The sequence below is a fragment of the Gymnogyps californianus genome, chromosome 3, assembly GCF_018139145.2.
Source record: "Gymnogyps californianus isolate 813 chromosome 3, ASM1813914v2, whole genome shotgun sequence".
Lineage (NCBI taxonomy): Eukaryota > Metazoa > Chordata > Aves > Accipitriformes > Cathartidae > Gymnogyps > Gymnogyps californianus.
The window spans coordinates 103,809,476-103,825,696 of record NC_059473.1 but is presented as its reverse complement, the minus strand read 5'-3'; the positions used below and the strand labels follow the sequence as shown (position 1 = coordinate 103,825,696).

At 34.8% G+C, this 16,221-nt stretch overlaps 1 protein-coding gene across 1 annotated transcript in view; it reads right to left on the bottom strand.

Moving 5' to 3' along the window:
- CSMD1 (CUB and Sushi multiple domains 1) overlaps positions 1 to 16,221 on the bottom strand; it is a 1,238,313-nt gene that overhangs the window by 192,146 nt on the left and 1,029,946 nt on the right. Inside the window, 3 exon segments of the mRNA XM_050893357.1 lie at positions 7,879 to 7,974; positions 9,890 to 10,003; positions 13,364 to 13,480. Of these exon segments, the coding sequence (XP_050749314.1) occupies positions 7,879 to 7,974; positions 9,890 to 10,003; positions 13,364 to 13,480 (327 nt within the window).

Sequence of the window (16,221 nt, the reverse complement as noted above, 5' to 3'; positions counted from 1 at the left end):
TTTGGCTTCTCATTAGAAGTTTTGCATCAGAAGCCAAGAAAAATATTATGCTGTAGATAATCAGATACAAAACCGATGTAATATTATACAAATATTTGATTTATCATATTGGAGAATACAAAGTAATAACAATGTACCCTCAAGGCTATTTCAGTGTTTACAGTTGACGACGATTATTTTTACCAATAATTTCTGAGAATTCATAAACTTGATGTGATACAAGAACAGTTAAAAGACTGTAAGCAACATTTAAAGAGCAAAATAATAAAACTCATTAGAAGCCCATGGGTTTATTTTCCCTTTGGCTTCGTTATTTATAACCGCTTCTTTATAACAGGCATTTTTTTTTACTTACTGACTCTTGGTACTGTGCATGTTGTGTATCAAACTTGTTCTCTTTACATTTCATTTTGCAGTTAGCTAGTAAATGCCAAAATTTTTAAAAATATATATATTTATAGAAAAAAGATAGTATAGTTTGTGTGCAAATCATCTATGTTTTACACTATAATAAAATAAATGTACACTAAAAATAATCTCATTAAATATAAGCAATTTTTCTGTGTGAGTGGCATGTTCAAAAGCTTTGTTTGATCAGTTTGGTTTCTTCAGGAATTAGTTTCAGGGGATCACTGCACCTAGATATGAATAAGTCACACCATGAAAATTGTCTGCCATTTGGTCCTTAATTAGCAAAGACACAGAATGGCACAGGAAAAGAAAAAAAAAAGAAGGGGTTTAGACTTTATTCCTGGCAGATTTTCAAACATGATGTTTCTGGCTTACTAACCTATTTTAAGAGTAGTGTAAACAGAATCACGGTTATATTTAATTTTATTTTACATCTTTACATTTAATTTTCTTTACTGGCCTGTAACAGTGAAGAGCAATATTTCCATCTATTCACGTGCACACCTATACACTCTCGCCCCCCCCCCCCCCCCCCGCCCCCCAACTTGTTCAGCTACCCTGGTCACTAAGTAAAAGACGAGGTGTGTGGAGCTTATATAATACTTATTTTCATATTGATAGCTTTATGCTTTTCTTATTTCTTACACTTTCATTTGCTCTATTCAGAATCATAATTATTTAAGTGCAGCAGTTTTAAGTACTGGTAAGTGCTCTAGAAGTTAACTGCCAGGTCAATTCAACTGACCCAGCCTGCTTTTTTGTTCTCTTTTATTGGGACTAATAGCCTTTTCTCTATCAAATGGTCTACTGTACAAGCACTATTTTATTCAAACCTTTTAATTGTATAATGACTTTACAACTGACTAGGCGATGACGCTGCTCACACATCCAGCCACATGACTGTCATATGCCTAGAACTACAGCTTCTGCCACATGATTAAGCATTAATCCATCCCATGGTCAGGCCTACTTGCTAAAATGGGAGTTTTGGTCCTGAGAGAAATCGTTTGCAGTCATGTGATAGCAAAAGGTTCAATACATCGCTGTGCACAAACCAGTTTTGACTCAGGGAATTTATACTTAATTATGCTTAATTTAATTTATTACCAATTAACACAAACCTCTGATCACTGATTCAGGAGTTAAGGAGAAAGAGGACACAAACAATGAAACAACCACTTAAGTAAACAACTTTCCTTCCTTCTCCCCAGGCTCAGCTTCAGTCAAACACCTATCTTCCCCCTCCCTTGCCTCAACTTCCTTGTGTCCATCTTAGTTCCACCAGTGAGGTGAGAGGCAGCACAGGAGGTTGGCGTCATGTGCTCTCTTTTTGCTTCGTTTTCCTCTCCTCTACTTAGCATTTTACTCATTTTGCCTCCTGCTTTTTGCTTCTTCAAGTTTTCATGTCACTGTTTCTTAGTGTTCTTGCTCCAGTGTGGGTCACCCATGGGCTGCAGTTGCTTAGAGATGTCCCCCTACTGCAGAATAGGTCTTTCACAGGCTGCCAACCCCTCTGAGGTGTTCTCACTCCAGCCTGAATTACCCACAACCTACAGTCCCTTTAGAAGCGGCGTGGAGGGCCTCTTTCCAAGAGTGTGTCTCCAACAGTCCCTCCAGCAGCATCTCCAGCAGCACGTCCCCAGAAGCATCTCTGGCCCAAAGCAGTTGTCACTTTCTCAAATATCTTTGAGAACAGGCACTACATGCTCCTCTGACTGGTGGAAGTTTTGGCATGTGAGAGGTTGTATACCAGCTTCAGAGGAAGCTGTTTGTGAGTGGCACATGGTACCTCATGACCTCCTCCCACACAGGTCACCACTACAGCCTCCCTGCTAGTTAAACTTTCAGCTTTACATGTGTCTAAACCTTACCTGTCTTCCTAAGAGGCTATATGACCTGACTGAAAATTTCAGCATCGCTCCTGGAGTATTTTTCATTTACTGTGTGGAAGAAACTCTTGCTCAGCCTTTTATGGAAATACTACCTTTCTCTATTTATTTTTTCACCCACTTCCTCAAAAGGGAGGAAGTTTCAGAAGAAAAATCCTTGCTCAGATTCTCTAACCCTCACCTGGAGTCCACATCCGGAGAATCCCTACAACAGCTGTGCAAAGGTAAAGGACCCTTTTTAAGAATCAGATTAAAGAATATCCTATAATTGTCAGTAATCACGGCTGGCAATTTGCATCCATGCATTTGTAATCCAAACAGATTTTTTTGTGTAACTAGCATTTTCAGCACCTCTCAACAAAGGATGTCAAATCATCTGGTTTCATCATAATATTGCCTTATGAAAGTTATTCTCCTGTGAGCAAGCTATCTCTGCCATTATAGCAAATGTAGGGACAGTTTACTAACACTCTTAAATTAGTTCATGTAGCAGAAGTACTGCTATGTGCTTCCTTTTCAGACTGAAAGCCACCATCTTACTGAGAGCAGCCAGTAAGTAAAACAGCTACGGCAGCCACAAATATCCATGGCTAGACTTGTGTCAGATTATTCTATTGTCAGCAGGAAATACTCAATGCCATGCTAAAATTGACATTTTGCTCAGTTTTTCACAGGTTTTACTAATACTCTATTAATGGTTTTAGTGAGATAAGAAATGCTAAAGATGCACAAATAAACCATGCCATTCACTATAAGAGGCACCATTTTTCTAATGCCTTTTTTTCCCCTGTTTTAAGAAGAACTTAAGAATAAATGTAATGCAAGCCAGACATAACAACAAAGTGAGGTACTCCCATACTGCTTAAAATGGAATTTAGATTTAAGTAACCCATGGCAAAATGCAGTACAGTTTCAAACATCTATAAAAAATTAGGAAAATAGGTGTGTTCCTCTAAAAGGTGGCACAGCTGACAGCCCAGCTGAAGTGCCTCTACACCAATAGACCATTTCAGTTGGAAAGGACCTACAATGATCATCTAGTCCAACTGCCTGACCAATTCAGGGCTGACCAAGTTAAAGCATGTTATTAAGGGCATTGTCCAAATGCTTCTTAAACACTGACAGGCTTGGGGCATCGACCACCTCTCTAGGAAGCCTATTGTAAACCAGGACATGATGTGTCTTGGTAACATATATGGAAAATAATACTAACAGTCTTATTTTCGCTCTCTAATTACACTCAGAAGTAAGTGTGTGGCAATGTTTTTTATTCTTGTCGCAGATGAGATCAATTTAATTGTTAAAGTCACTTTTATTGTTGTTCCCCTTTGTCTGTCTTCCACAGTCCTTCCTCATCCTAGTATGCTAACTTTCTTCATAGTCCTCTTTAAAATCTCGTTTGACCTCATAAACTAATTCATGTATTTGTATGGTAGAGCAAATAAAGGAAGACAAGCATTAAAAACCCATAAATTTTTGGGTGGTAGAAAGATCATTACTTTGCTTTTTAGGGAAAGAACTCTGTACTGCTGCAGCCTTAGCTATATAAAAATATATGCTATTGTTTCTTAGGTGATGTCATAGCAGGAAAACAAGCATAAGATAAACCTGAAAAAAGTATAATTCCCAATCTTCTTAAATGTGATTGTTCCTAGCATATCTCAGCATACCTGACCCTAATACTCTGAAAGACTGGATATTCATTCAGTCTAATATTACAGATACCCTTTACCTATTGTATGAAATACAAGGAAATGTGGTCATCTGAGAAAAAGAAATGAAGGCAGATGACATATGCAGCTAAAAAGAAGTTTTTGAGAAAGTGGCATTGCAAAAGCCATTAAATCTGAATCAAAAGCTACAAACCTTATCTGTTGCTTGCTCAAACCAGAATGTGAAATAATGCAATAACTTTTTTCCCCTCTAGCCTTCCTTCTAGCTTTTGCCTATAGCGTTGGCAACCTAGACTTCTCAAGCTGTATCACAGAGACATTCCATTTTCTACAGTAATATCCTCCATCTTTTAGTAAATGTTTCATACTGCTGTGAAACAAAATTGAAATCAGCCCAGTGGAAAAGTGAACAGGGAAGAAGGTCAACCTGCAATAGAGGACGATAAATAAAATGATTGACTTTGCAGACCAGATTACTGTGTTCAATGTGAGAGTGGATGTTATTCTCTGGAGTATTTAAAAGGCTAGCAAGCAGGCGGTCGTTGGAAATATGATCGCATGCTTCAAAAGAAGAGAGAAAAATCTCAGAATGATAGACCTTATTAAATACCACTAACTCATTAACCAATATATGTATACATGCATGTGTGTATTAAATAAAGCTCTTAAGATATATTTTTAAATATATTAAAAACCCTGGATATTCAAATAGCCACATGATTCTCCTAAGACAAATAAAGTGGCTTTCCCTGACTCATTTTCTGCTGCTGCAGAGAACACTTCTCATTTGTTAAAATCTATTTCTTACAGTTACTAAAAAATAAGTGTTGTCCAAATAAATGACTGAAATGAGACATATCGTTGTGCTCACCTGGAGACTTACTGTTCAACAGCAATATAAATGTGTGTGTGTGTGTGTATGTATATACACATACAGCTAATAGAGTTGATGTTTTGTATCACTATGAATTCTTTAAAAGGAGCAAAAAAATAACTAAACACTTTAGGCATATGAAAATCAAATGGAATAAGACAGAAAGGTGTCATTCATATGCAAATGGCTGATAAGAACTCAAATGCTAAAAGCCGTTTTCTAATTCCAGAAGTTTATATTCCCCCTCTTTTCTGAACAATTGTGCATGATAAATTTAAATGCAAGTGATGCTTTTGATGTGTAAAAAGGGCAGGTACTGATATCTTGAGCTACATCCAAAGTAGAGTGTGCAGTCATGGTGATACCTTTTTATAAACACAGAAGTAAGAAGGCTTAAAAACACCATCCAGAAGGAGTTTGAACAGTCCTAACAAGCTCCTTACACTATGGAAATATTCTTGAGGTGAGATGGTTCTTTCCATTAATCTGCTGTGTCAAATCATGACTGTGCTCCAATGTAAAAAAAAAGAAAATAATTTTTTTTTTATAATATTATTTAAAACTATCAAAAATACTTTTACACTTCAATTTCGTAAAGCTGAAAAGCTATTATACAATAAACCACAGTGTTCAATGACTGTCTCATTAAGCTTATTGGGTGTGCGTGCAGTACATCTAGTGAACTGCCCAGAAGCCCATTTGGGACTGCATTTGTTGCCGGTACAGGCAATGAACCTATAAGCACTGCTCCAGGTGTCACCAGACTGCATTCTCTAAGACAGATGGATCAACTTAGTGTACTAAGCTGCCTAGCAGCTTGCTAACAGACTTGGGCATGCTGTCTCATTCTTGCATTTCAACTGCAGTGTGCAGACATGCACGTAACACCTCCTCAGATTCATTTGTGTCAGAGAGATACCTGCAAGTCTTATATCTGCCACCCACCCTTCAATACTGAAACTGTCTCATGGTCTCTGTCATACCAATTTTCCCTCCAAGCTCTCCAAGAAGACAGAATTTCTTAGCAGCCTGAACAAAAGCTCTTGAAATATCAGCTGGGAGTACTGAGCAATACTAATACAATTAAGCAAACTCCCCAAACCTTGAGCTGAGCTACAGATATTCATGAGCTAAGCTTGAAAGTGTCTTTGGCACTTTTACTCTCTCTTTATAGTATTACACTGAGGAATAGTGTGTGATGCAGAATCCAAGCTAACTTCAGTCAAACTAACTCTGAAACTGTAGGTGGTAAAAACATATTGAAGCACAGCTATATTGTTTCAACAATATTATGCTGCCTGTACATATTCAGAACGGAGATTTTCATGAGTACTTGAAAATATTTTCTTTATTTTTCTTTTTCTTTATGTCTTGAGAAAGCTGAAATGAACAGTACTTCTAGAGATAAAGACTTCAGGCGAATGTAACAAAGATTCTCATAATAAGCTCTTATGCTGTACTCACTTGTTAAGTCAGTAACTGTCAGCATAGAACAAATCCCAAAATACATTTTTCTATTTTTTTTAGAAAATGATCACTATTTCATACTGTAACTGTAATTGGATTGAGCAAAAATTAAGTATAAAATAAATGTTAAGTATACCATTAAGTATAAAAATATAAAATCTTTCATTTTATTTTTAATATCTGTTTCAGGTAACTGGATACTTCTTCACCAGAACCACAAAACCTATTTTCTGTGTCATTATAATGCTAGAATATAAATCAGAAATTGTTGGAATGTTGATATTGTGTAACAAATCTACCGATTTTATTTTTACTGATTTATTGAATTCCAAAATGCAGCTAGCAATTCTGGGTGGATTTCCAGTGCCCACTTCAAATGCTACCCAGTGGCATGTTTTCACTTTCATCTCAGGGAAATCTGGCTTTTAACAGAGATCAAATATGTGCCTCCTCTGATCCATAGCAGTCTAGCAATTTACATCCAACTCAATACAAAATAAAAATGTATATCTCCATTTGCTTAAAAGTGAATATAATAGTCACTGCATTTAGAAAACAAGTTCTGTGGTCTTGTCCCTACTCTATTTCAGTCAAGCAAAACAGTGGCTAGATTTAATAGATATTTCTATCAGATAGTTAAATTAAGTAGCTACAACCTGGCCAGCTGATTACAAACAGAGAAGAGCTGTTTGTGCATGTGGATATAGATGCCAGCTTGGGCTGCAAGGACCGCAAGATGATGAAGTTGAGGAAGCAGCAGAAGGTTGGAATTAAGGTGAGCAGACTTTGGCATATTCATGAAGTTGGTACATAGACCCTCCTAAGGAACAGGCATGAAGGGGAAGGATACTGGTGAATTTTTTTAGAGAGATTTGAGAGCCTTGGAACAAATTATCCCATTGTGAGGGAAGACTGGGAATTTGGGCAGAAAGCCTGCAGGGCTAGACCAGTAGCTTTTCAAACAATTTAAACACAAAAAGGGGACATACCACAGTGGAGGCAAGGACAGGTAATAAATCAAGAGTATGACAGCGTTGCTCAGCTACTTAGAAACAAAAATCAGGAAAGTCCAAGTCCAGCTGGAGCAAAAACTAGCAAGGGACATTAGGGAAAAAGAGTCTACAGATATACTAATTACAAAGGGAGGTTCAAAATATATGTGGGTATGTTGATGCATTGCAGGCTGGGGAGGTGTGGACAACCTAATGACAAATGATGCAGAAAATATTTAAGTATTAAATGCCGTTTTTGCCTTGCCTTCACAGTTCTCATTGTGTACTTCTACAGTCTGAGGAGGACATGAACAATCAGCAGTAAGGGAGCAACAGATTACAGACTACTGAGAGAGGCTGGACATATTCAAGTCCATGGAGCCAGATAGGATTCACTGGAGACAACTGCCATTATGAAGCCAGTCTACCATCAGGAGAAGGCCCTGATGGCTGGAAAAAGGTTAAGACAACACCTATATTTAAAGAAATATTTTAAGACCTAAGAAGAATTCAAAATAATACACTGTGTGAGACTGGCACCAGCATCTTCCACCAAAAGCAGACATGTTTACCTTGGTAAACAAAGTGGAACCCCCTGGCTGATGCCCCACTCTTAGCACTGAATCGCAGAAGAATTTGATTAGATGTAGCCAAAGGCAATGTCTCTCCTACAAATGAAAACAGAAAATAAATTAAATACGCAAAACAGAAACAACAGTTACCACTCTTCAGTATGTGATCAAATATACCGTTAAAATACATAGTTTTATGTTTTCCTCTATGGTTAAAGAAAACTTAAATAACAGTGTATAAAATTAAATTTGCCATTGAAGGTTTGAAAACTTGTCAGAATAAAAAGACTTCATGATTCAACAACATAACTTTCTGACATTTACTGTAGCTGTTGGAACTAGAGCTCCAATAAACTACTTGTCTAGGGAACCCTACTTCCATCTGGGGCCAAAATCATTAGAAGAATTCTTGGTTAACTTTTTTTCTGTGACTGAGAGCTTTATCTTGCCTTGGAAAACACTTTAAACAAAAGTGTTTGAAAAATGCCACAGGGGATCTTCATGTGATGTTTACCATTTCAAAACTAAAACTGAAATGAGAGCGAGCAGATCCATGACTCGTTTTATGTAGTTGCTTCAATAAAATATATGGTCGCACATGAACTATATTACATTATTAACTTTCTAATAGCATTTTAAATTTTATATATTGACTTGAGGATTAATAAAGATATTTAATATACTTTATCTCCTTTCCTGAGATACCTATCTACAGTCGTGATAAAAGTTCAGTAATGAATCACTACAGACAAAATTACAGTACTTTTACACTGCAAGGATGCCACTCCATATGACAACTGTTTTTACTCTCATCGGATAACATCAACCCATATTTTAGGAAATTCTACTGAAATGAATGATAATGCACTGATTTAAAATACCTTAGATAACTGGGTAAATAGGATTTATAATCCTTTCACTTAGGTTAGTCTTATATTATTGTAACTAGCGATTCCACATAACAGAATCCTATCCTAAACCAATGTAAATCACATATGTTGCAAGTAATAACTAAATATCACAAGTTTAAATTCCCTTCAATGATTTTCAAATGTCTGCTGTGAAAACAGACATTAGTTTCAACTTTTTTGTATGTTTAATGCAGTAAAATTAGGTGCTTAGATGAGTTGTCTCTTAAACATTAAAAAAAAAGTATTTTGTTTTGTTGCTGAACTCTTGCCAGTAATTAAATAAATTTTAAAATTAATTTGTGAACTCTTGTTATGACACAAATAGCTAGGATTCACTAGAGGAAAATGATGAGCTGAATTTTTCAAATAATAAAATGTTTTCCATAAATCAAATAGATATGTTACTTTCTTTTAATATCAAGTATTTCTCCAATTATTCAAAGTGAAAACCGAGAAGCCATGAAAAGGCCTGGATTGCAAAAATCTTAAATTCACATATAAACTCTCCTAAATACTAGGAGTGTATGACAAAACACATTCATAGCTGAAGAAATATATTTATATATTATCCACTTGAGATGAACATAGTTATTATATATGCATACACTGGAAATTCTGGCCATGCTGAAATCCATATAAGTTTAATTATGATTTCACAGGGTCAACATTTTTCTATAGTTACCTGAATGCAACAGCTGGCCTGCTTTTAGTCTAAGTGCATGTTTGCATACAGATAATTGCATTTTGTGAATACAAGTAATCTGTGTTTAAATTAGACATTCAGAAAATGTAGATGTGTAATTCACAGAGTGTAGGGGCAGAGAAGATAATTATACCATCCAATCTGCCCTTTTACATAAAGATCTGAGAATTTCATTCAATTATTTTTGCACTCATCCCAGTGATCAGTTCTTGCCTAAACCATATGTTCCAGAAGAATGTCTTGATTCAAAGATTTAGAAGGGTCTTCCATTTCCCTTGGCATCCTGTTCCAATGACTTTATTATTATATTTCCAAATGAAATTCGTAACATTCTCCTCATTTATTTTTTCCATACTGAGCAATGTAAGAAATGTTACTTCCTTTCTTTATTACTTACCTGAGTGGGATCCAGACAGTGAACTAAGAAGTCTAGCCTGAGAATTTTCTCCATCAAACAATTCTGCCACATCATTCAAAGCTGTCTGAAAATAGGCAAATTGTCCAAACACAACTACATTTAAAAAAAAAGAAAGAGAAAAAAATAAAAAGAGAGAAAATAAACCAAGAACTTAGTCTTTAAAAACAAATTTAATGAGATATTTTTGCTTGTCTTAGTTACCAGTGGATTCCTGCATGAATCCTTTCCAAGTTAATTTATGGTCTACCATGATAAAACAGCTGCAAGAATCTGATGTGCTTTTCATTATTTCTTTATTTTTAATTTAAAAAAAAAAGATATTTAAATCACTCTTTCCCCAAAAGTGTGCTCTCCAGTCAAACAAGTCTTGTTCCTTATTGCATAGGTACCTATGAGAATAAGAAAATGGAATATCTAAAAAGGAAAGTTTTTTACCAAAACCTTAGCAACTATTAAGGAGCATCTATTGTCACATTGATTAGTTGCTTATCCAGCTTTAATCTGAGGAAGATGTTTTAAACTTACTGATTTGGCTGTTTTTGTAACTTTGTATTAGTACTTATTTTATCAGAAAGACTATAAAAACCGATCAAATATTAAAAATATCAATGTGTTACTGGTTTTGACATATCGCTACACCTAATTTGCATGTCAGCTGTAAGTAATTTAAAGTAATTAACAGATAAATCATGTAATTATACAATACATCTCACTACTAAATATCAAATGGTTCACTGAATTCAAATATCAGCTAGCAATAGAAATATGAAGTAATAAACCAGTAAAATCAAGTCAATAAAAATATTACTTCGTCACTCTAGCCACCCATATTTTATTGACAAGGGAGGAATCTGTTTTAAAATTATACTTATTCCAGATTCTGTATACAAACCACAGGTCTTCAATGCAGCACAGTTTCTGTACAGATAGTATTTTCCAACTTCTTGTAAAGTTCGTAATTTTTAAAATTTTTTTTAAACAAATTGCGTAGTCCAACCTCCTGATTTTTAAAAGCAGGGCTAACTTTGAAGTTAGATTAGGTTGTTCAGGTCTTTTTCAGAGCAAATTTTGAAAATTGGCAAAAATTCTTCCTCGAGCTACCTGTACTTAATCGCTGTCATGGTGAAGAATGTTTTACTTATGTCCAGTTGGAATTTGTTGTGCTACAACTTGTGAATACTGCCACTTACTCTCTTACTGCATACTTCTGGAAGGAAGGGTCCTCCTTCACTTGTCTTCTCCAGACTGAACTTCCTTCAACTTTTCCTTGTACTGTGCTTCAGCCTCCTGATCATCTCACTGGCTCTCTGTTGGACTTGTTCTATTTTAGCAATCTGTGCCTTGTAATTTGAAAGCACGAAACTATAGACATAGTTTCCAGATGCTACTTCATGAAGGCTATGAAAAGGTGAAGAGTACCTTCTCTCAACTTGCAGGCTACATCCTTGCTAATGCAGCCCAGTGTGCAGTTAGTCTTCATTGGTGCAAGGGCATCCTTTGTGCAAACTATTATCAACTGGAAGTAAAGTTATTGCAATGTTCAATCCCCAAACCTATTAGAACTGCCAAAAATATATCTTTTTAAAAGAACATTTATATCATGAATTAAAAAGAATTGGTTTTAAGTTTTGTCTATGGCCAGTACATTCAAGTAACTTTTCTGTCAGGCCCTCTTCAAGTCAGGACCATCATGAGATTCAGTATAGAGAAATCATTTTGTCAGGTACTTGCCAAGCATTGTAAATGTTAGCTATAGATTCTACTTGTGTCAGTTTCTCTTTCTAACAAATAAGAATAAAAATATTTATTTGTTCAGATGGCTGGTGAAAAGGTTGCATAATTTTTAAATAGCATATGGTAAAATATGAAATTTTGAGCATTATTTATTAAAATCTTCTAAATCGTGATAATATCCAATTATTCAATATACTAATTAAACACCAAAAAATTAAACACAATGTAATTACTTTAAAGAATTTCACAACTACTGATATGGGCCTCGAGATATTTTGCATGTTCCTGATCTGGAATTCTAGTGAAAAATATTGTGTAATAAAGCCTCTAATTGGATAAATGTGTCTCTCTGTAAAGCTCCAATAGCATTTCACTGTAACTACTGTCTTGGGGATCTAATCACTCCGAATGATTTGACAGATCCTTTCTATAAGTTGCAGCCACTGTCTGGTTCTACTGGTTATTTTCTTGCATTCTATACAATTCTAGCAGGAAAAAGAAGAATTACATCCTATCAAATCTCACTTTCTCTTGTAGAAAAGTCAAAACTATAATAAAGAATACAGAGTACTTTTAAACTTTTCTGTAGTACAAATCTCAATGATTTGTGTTACTCCCACCCCTAAAACATTGATGAGTAACTTTTATATGATACAAATTGTGGGTTTTTTATAGGACAATAACCAATTATATATTTTATTTGATAATTATTTAACAAGTATCTACTGTGCAAATGTATTTCTTCTTTTTTTCTGAAGAAATTATTCTGAAATGTAAGAACAAACTTTCTAAAACATGATGAAAATGGAATTAATGATTTTCTTACTACAAAGCTGTGAACAAAAATTATGAACAAAAATACTGAGCTTGTTTATAATAATAATAATAATAATAAAGACTAGTAATCAAGAGTTCAGTACTAGAATGACATTATGAATTATTATTAGCAGGTGTAATAAACTTTTCCCAAGCTCTCAACCTGTAAATCTCTAACTGCTTCTGTCAGCAGCTTTCCAAATTCCTTGGTGAAAAAACTTCTGAGTCCTTAGCGGTTTCGTTGCATATAGAAAGTACCAAGCACATGAAGTTGCTGCGCAGTCAGTCTTTTGGTAAGTAAGTAGTAAAATGGATCTTATTGCTATTCGTCTAGACTTGAATTAGAGAAACCCGCTTTGCAGAAAAACATGCCCTGCATACAATTGCACAAGTTTCAGAGATTTTGTCCAGGTATTTTGACACATTGAAATAATCAGTTTTGTGATTTTTCACAAACATTTCTGGTACTTTTATGTAAAATTGCTTTCTTTCCCTCCATTGTACTTGTTAAAGGTGATCCTACTAATCTTGCCCTTGTTAAAACATGAAAAACAAAAAGTTAAAATGTAAAAGAACACTTGGTGCTTGTTTTTTGACAACTGATTTTACTTTTCAGGAAGCCTGAATGAATGATTATCCTATGATGATGAATGATGTAATCACTGAAAGTATTCAGGATATGCTTGGATAGCAGACACAGATGGCTTAGCTGAAGTCTATTGATTACTCTAGGGAGAAGTATAAGGTCAAAACCCTAGAATCAATTTCCGTGTCAAGAATACATTTATTTTTGATACGCAATTTGAAATATATTGAAAATCTAAGGTCACTATTACACATGAAGGACATTTGAACAGTAGAACAATGATTAATGATTGACAAATCGGTAGAAAAAATTCTTACCAAATTCTTTAGGTACAGTTATTGAATAATGGCAAGTCTGCCCAGCAGTGTAATTATGAGGGTAACTTGGTGATAAAACCACTCCTTCTGATCCAGTATACTGCCCTCCACATGGTGCTGGAAACAAAACAGAAAGAAACATTAATTACAGTTGTCTCTATTAGTTCAGTCTGAAAATGAAAATCTAAAGATTACAAAGTGACAGTTTAGTGCTTTGCTTTTGTTTGGTTTTCCTATAATGACATATCTAATAGTTCTTTCTCAGGATATAATTTTTATTAAAATTTCTTTAAAATTAGAATACATGAGAGTTTTACTTGACTACAAGTATTCATATAGGACTGGAAGTATAAATTATTTAGTTGAAAGAAACTGTAAACGCAGAATTTAGGTGGGAGTTTTTGATTTGAATATATGTCTATATCTATCTATGTATCCACACAAAAAAAAAAGCTCAGGAAAAAAATATGGTACTGCATAAATAAATGGCACAATACAGCTATCTTGGGTCTCAGAGGAATACATAGATATCCTAACAGTACCCTGCACAGAATGCTATGGATTCTGCTTTGTGAATGTATGCTTGAATTGCCTTGCTTTTCATAACTTCCTAGACGATTATCAAAAGAGCATACAGATTACACATATAAAAAAATCTTCGGATTCATATGTATATAAAACAGAACAGAAAGAGTAAGAGAAACACTTTACAGCTACAGAAGTTAGAAGGGATATTTAAGGACAGTGGAACACCAACCTTCAAGACCAGTCAGGCATTATGTAAGTAGCAGTTCTGCCGGTATCATGAGAAAAAAATGAACAATGCCTGCATGGTTTGTTCCTTCCATGTATGGGCAATAAATGTAGCATGCTAAGGGACTGCTGGATTTACAAATTATAACTGAAAGCACTACATCACAGGAAGTCTGTGTCTCAAGGATTTCTCAAGAAAAGCCAAAGCAGGGAGTGGATGAAAGGGATATGTGCTTTTGAAGAAACAGAAAACATAAGGAGTGGCTATTTTTAAGTTACAATATCTCCTTGTGTTGGATACTGAGTAAATACATTTCTGTACATTGAAAACAAAGTATTGCTGTCACTATTCTCAGCTTTTGAGAACTGATGGAAAGGCTTGGTTTCCTATTAAAATATTCATTAAAATGCAAGTCTTATAATAATTACATTAGTTATATGCAATCCAGTGCTCTTTTTTTTTGTCAAATGATTTCATCAAACACTACTAAAAACTATAGATTTTACAAGAATAAAAGATTGTTGTATAATGTTATTTTACCCAAGAAGCCAATAATGGAATTATTTTAAAAATGAATAAACAGATAAATTAAATTATAAAAACCTAGAATAGTCACATTACATTTGCTTTTAAGCAAGGAAAAGACCATTGCATAATCTAAAAAATTACTTTCTACTATAAGGAACAAAATAAACCAACGTTACTCTGCTCTGGGAATCTTACATACAGCAGATTACATTTTAACAACTGCCTGGAAAGTAGCTCTGAGGAGAAGGACCTGGGGTCCAGGTGGACGACAAGCTCATTGGTCTGGGGCTACCAAAGGACCCTGTTACCAGCTCCTGGCTCTACTGATCCAGCTTATGTGCTGCGGGACTGTACCTAGTGGGTGAGGGCACAGTCTGTGCTTTGGTCATCCTCGGCTCCTGGCTCATCTGCCCTTGTGGAGCAGACCTGCTCCTTCCTCTCCCTGACAGCAACTGGGCTTTAAAATCACACTTGAAATATCTCTACAAGTTTAACTGCCTTATACAGGCAGCAATTAATACTACAAATCTGTGTCTTCTCTTAGCTGCTTATATGAATTATTCAAAAATCCAATGTAATGATAGAAAATGAGAAATTTAATCTATCAGTAGGCTGAGTAGGATTATGTGGCTGAGGTGAAACTCAAATATCACAAGGAATCAGTTCATGCCATGAATTTAAAATCTTTATATTTCTTTCTCTTCTTGCTTTGAGGATACCAGAAACTAAGCCACAAATTCTATCTTCTAATTACCACATGAATTTCTCAAGTCATGAACATTTCATTGGAATGAAAGTATATCACTTATGCTTAATTTAAAACAAATTCCAAAGTTATGGAGTTGTAAAAATGTTCCCTTCTAAAATGTGTTTTCCTATTTTTAGATATGTTTTTGATAATGTCTTTGATAGTATCTATGATAACATCTTTGTAGTATATCCACTCTGTAAGGAAAGCCTGTGAGTGCTTAGGCTAAAAAAGATGCAAGAAAAGTTCTCTTGCAGGTTAAGGCTGTAAAATTTATCAGTGCAGTGCTGTGCCAGTCAAACATATCCTAAACAGAGTTCTCAGTTTTGACTATAAGTAATGTTTGTTTTAGTGAGCAAAAACTACATTTTCAGAGGATGTATTTTAATAACTTCATTAAGGATTGTGAAATTAATAATGAAAGCGGTATGCCTGAGACTTTCCATTAGTGTTTCAGAATATACCTACTGGCAGTCGCCAACTGTTACCTAGATAAATATGAAATTTGTTTTCATCATGCCTGACTGTAAAATGCTACCTTAAAAAAAAACTAATAAAAACCACACCACAAAGAAATAAAGTTGAATTAATTCCCTTAATTAGGGTAATTGACTTAAAGAACTAAATGCATCATTTTCAGAGATTCTTAGGATTTACTATACAGCACTCATTTTAGGTTCTTTTCCATTTTTCATGCTTCAAAATTTGTAATGTTTTTTCATACAATATGTTAAAGAAGTTCAAAAAGGGGCAATTAACTATCAGTATAAATAAAGAAATATAAACTCAGAACACTGTGCTAAAATTGTATCATGAGCATTTTTGTTT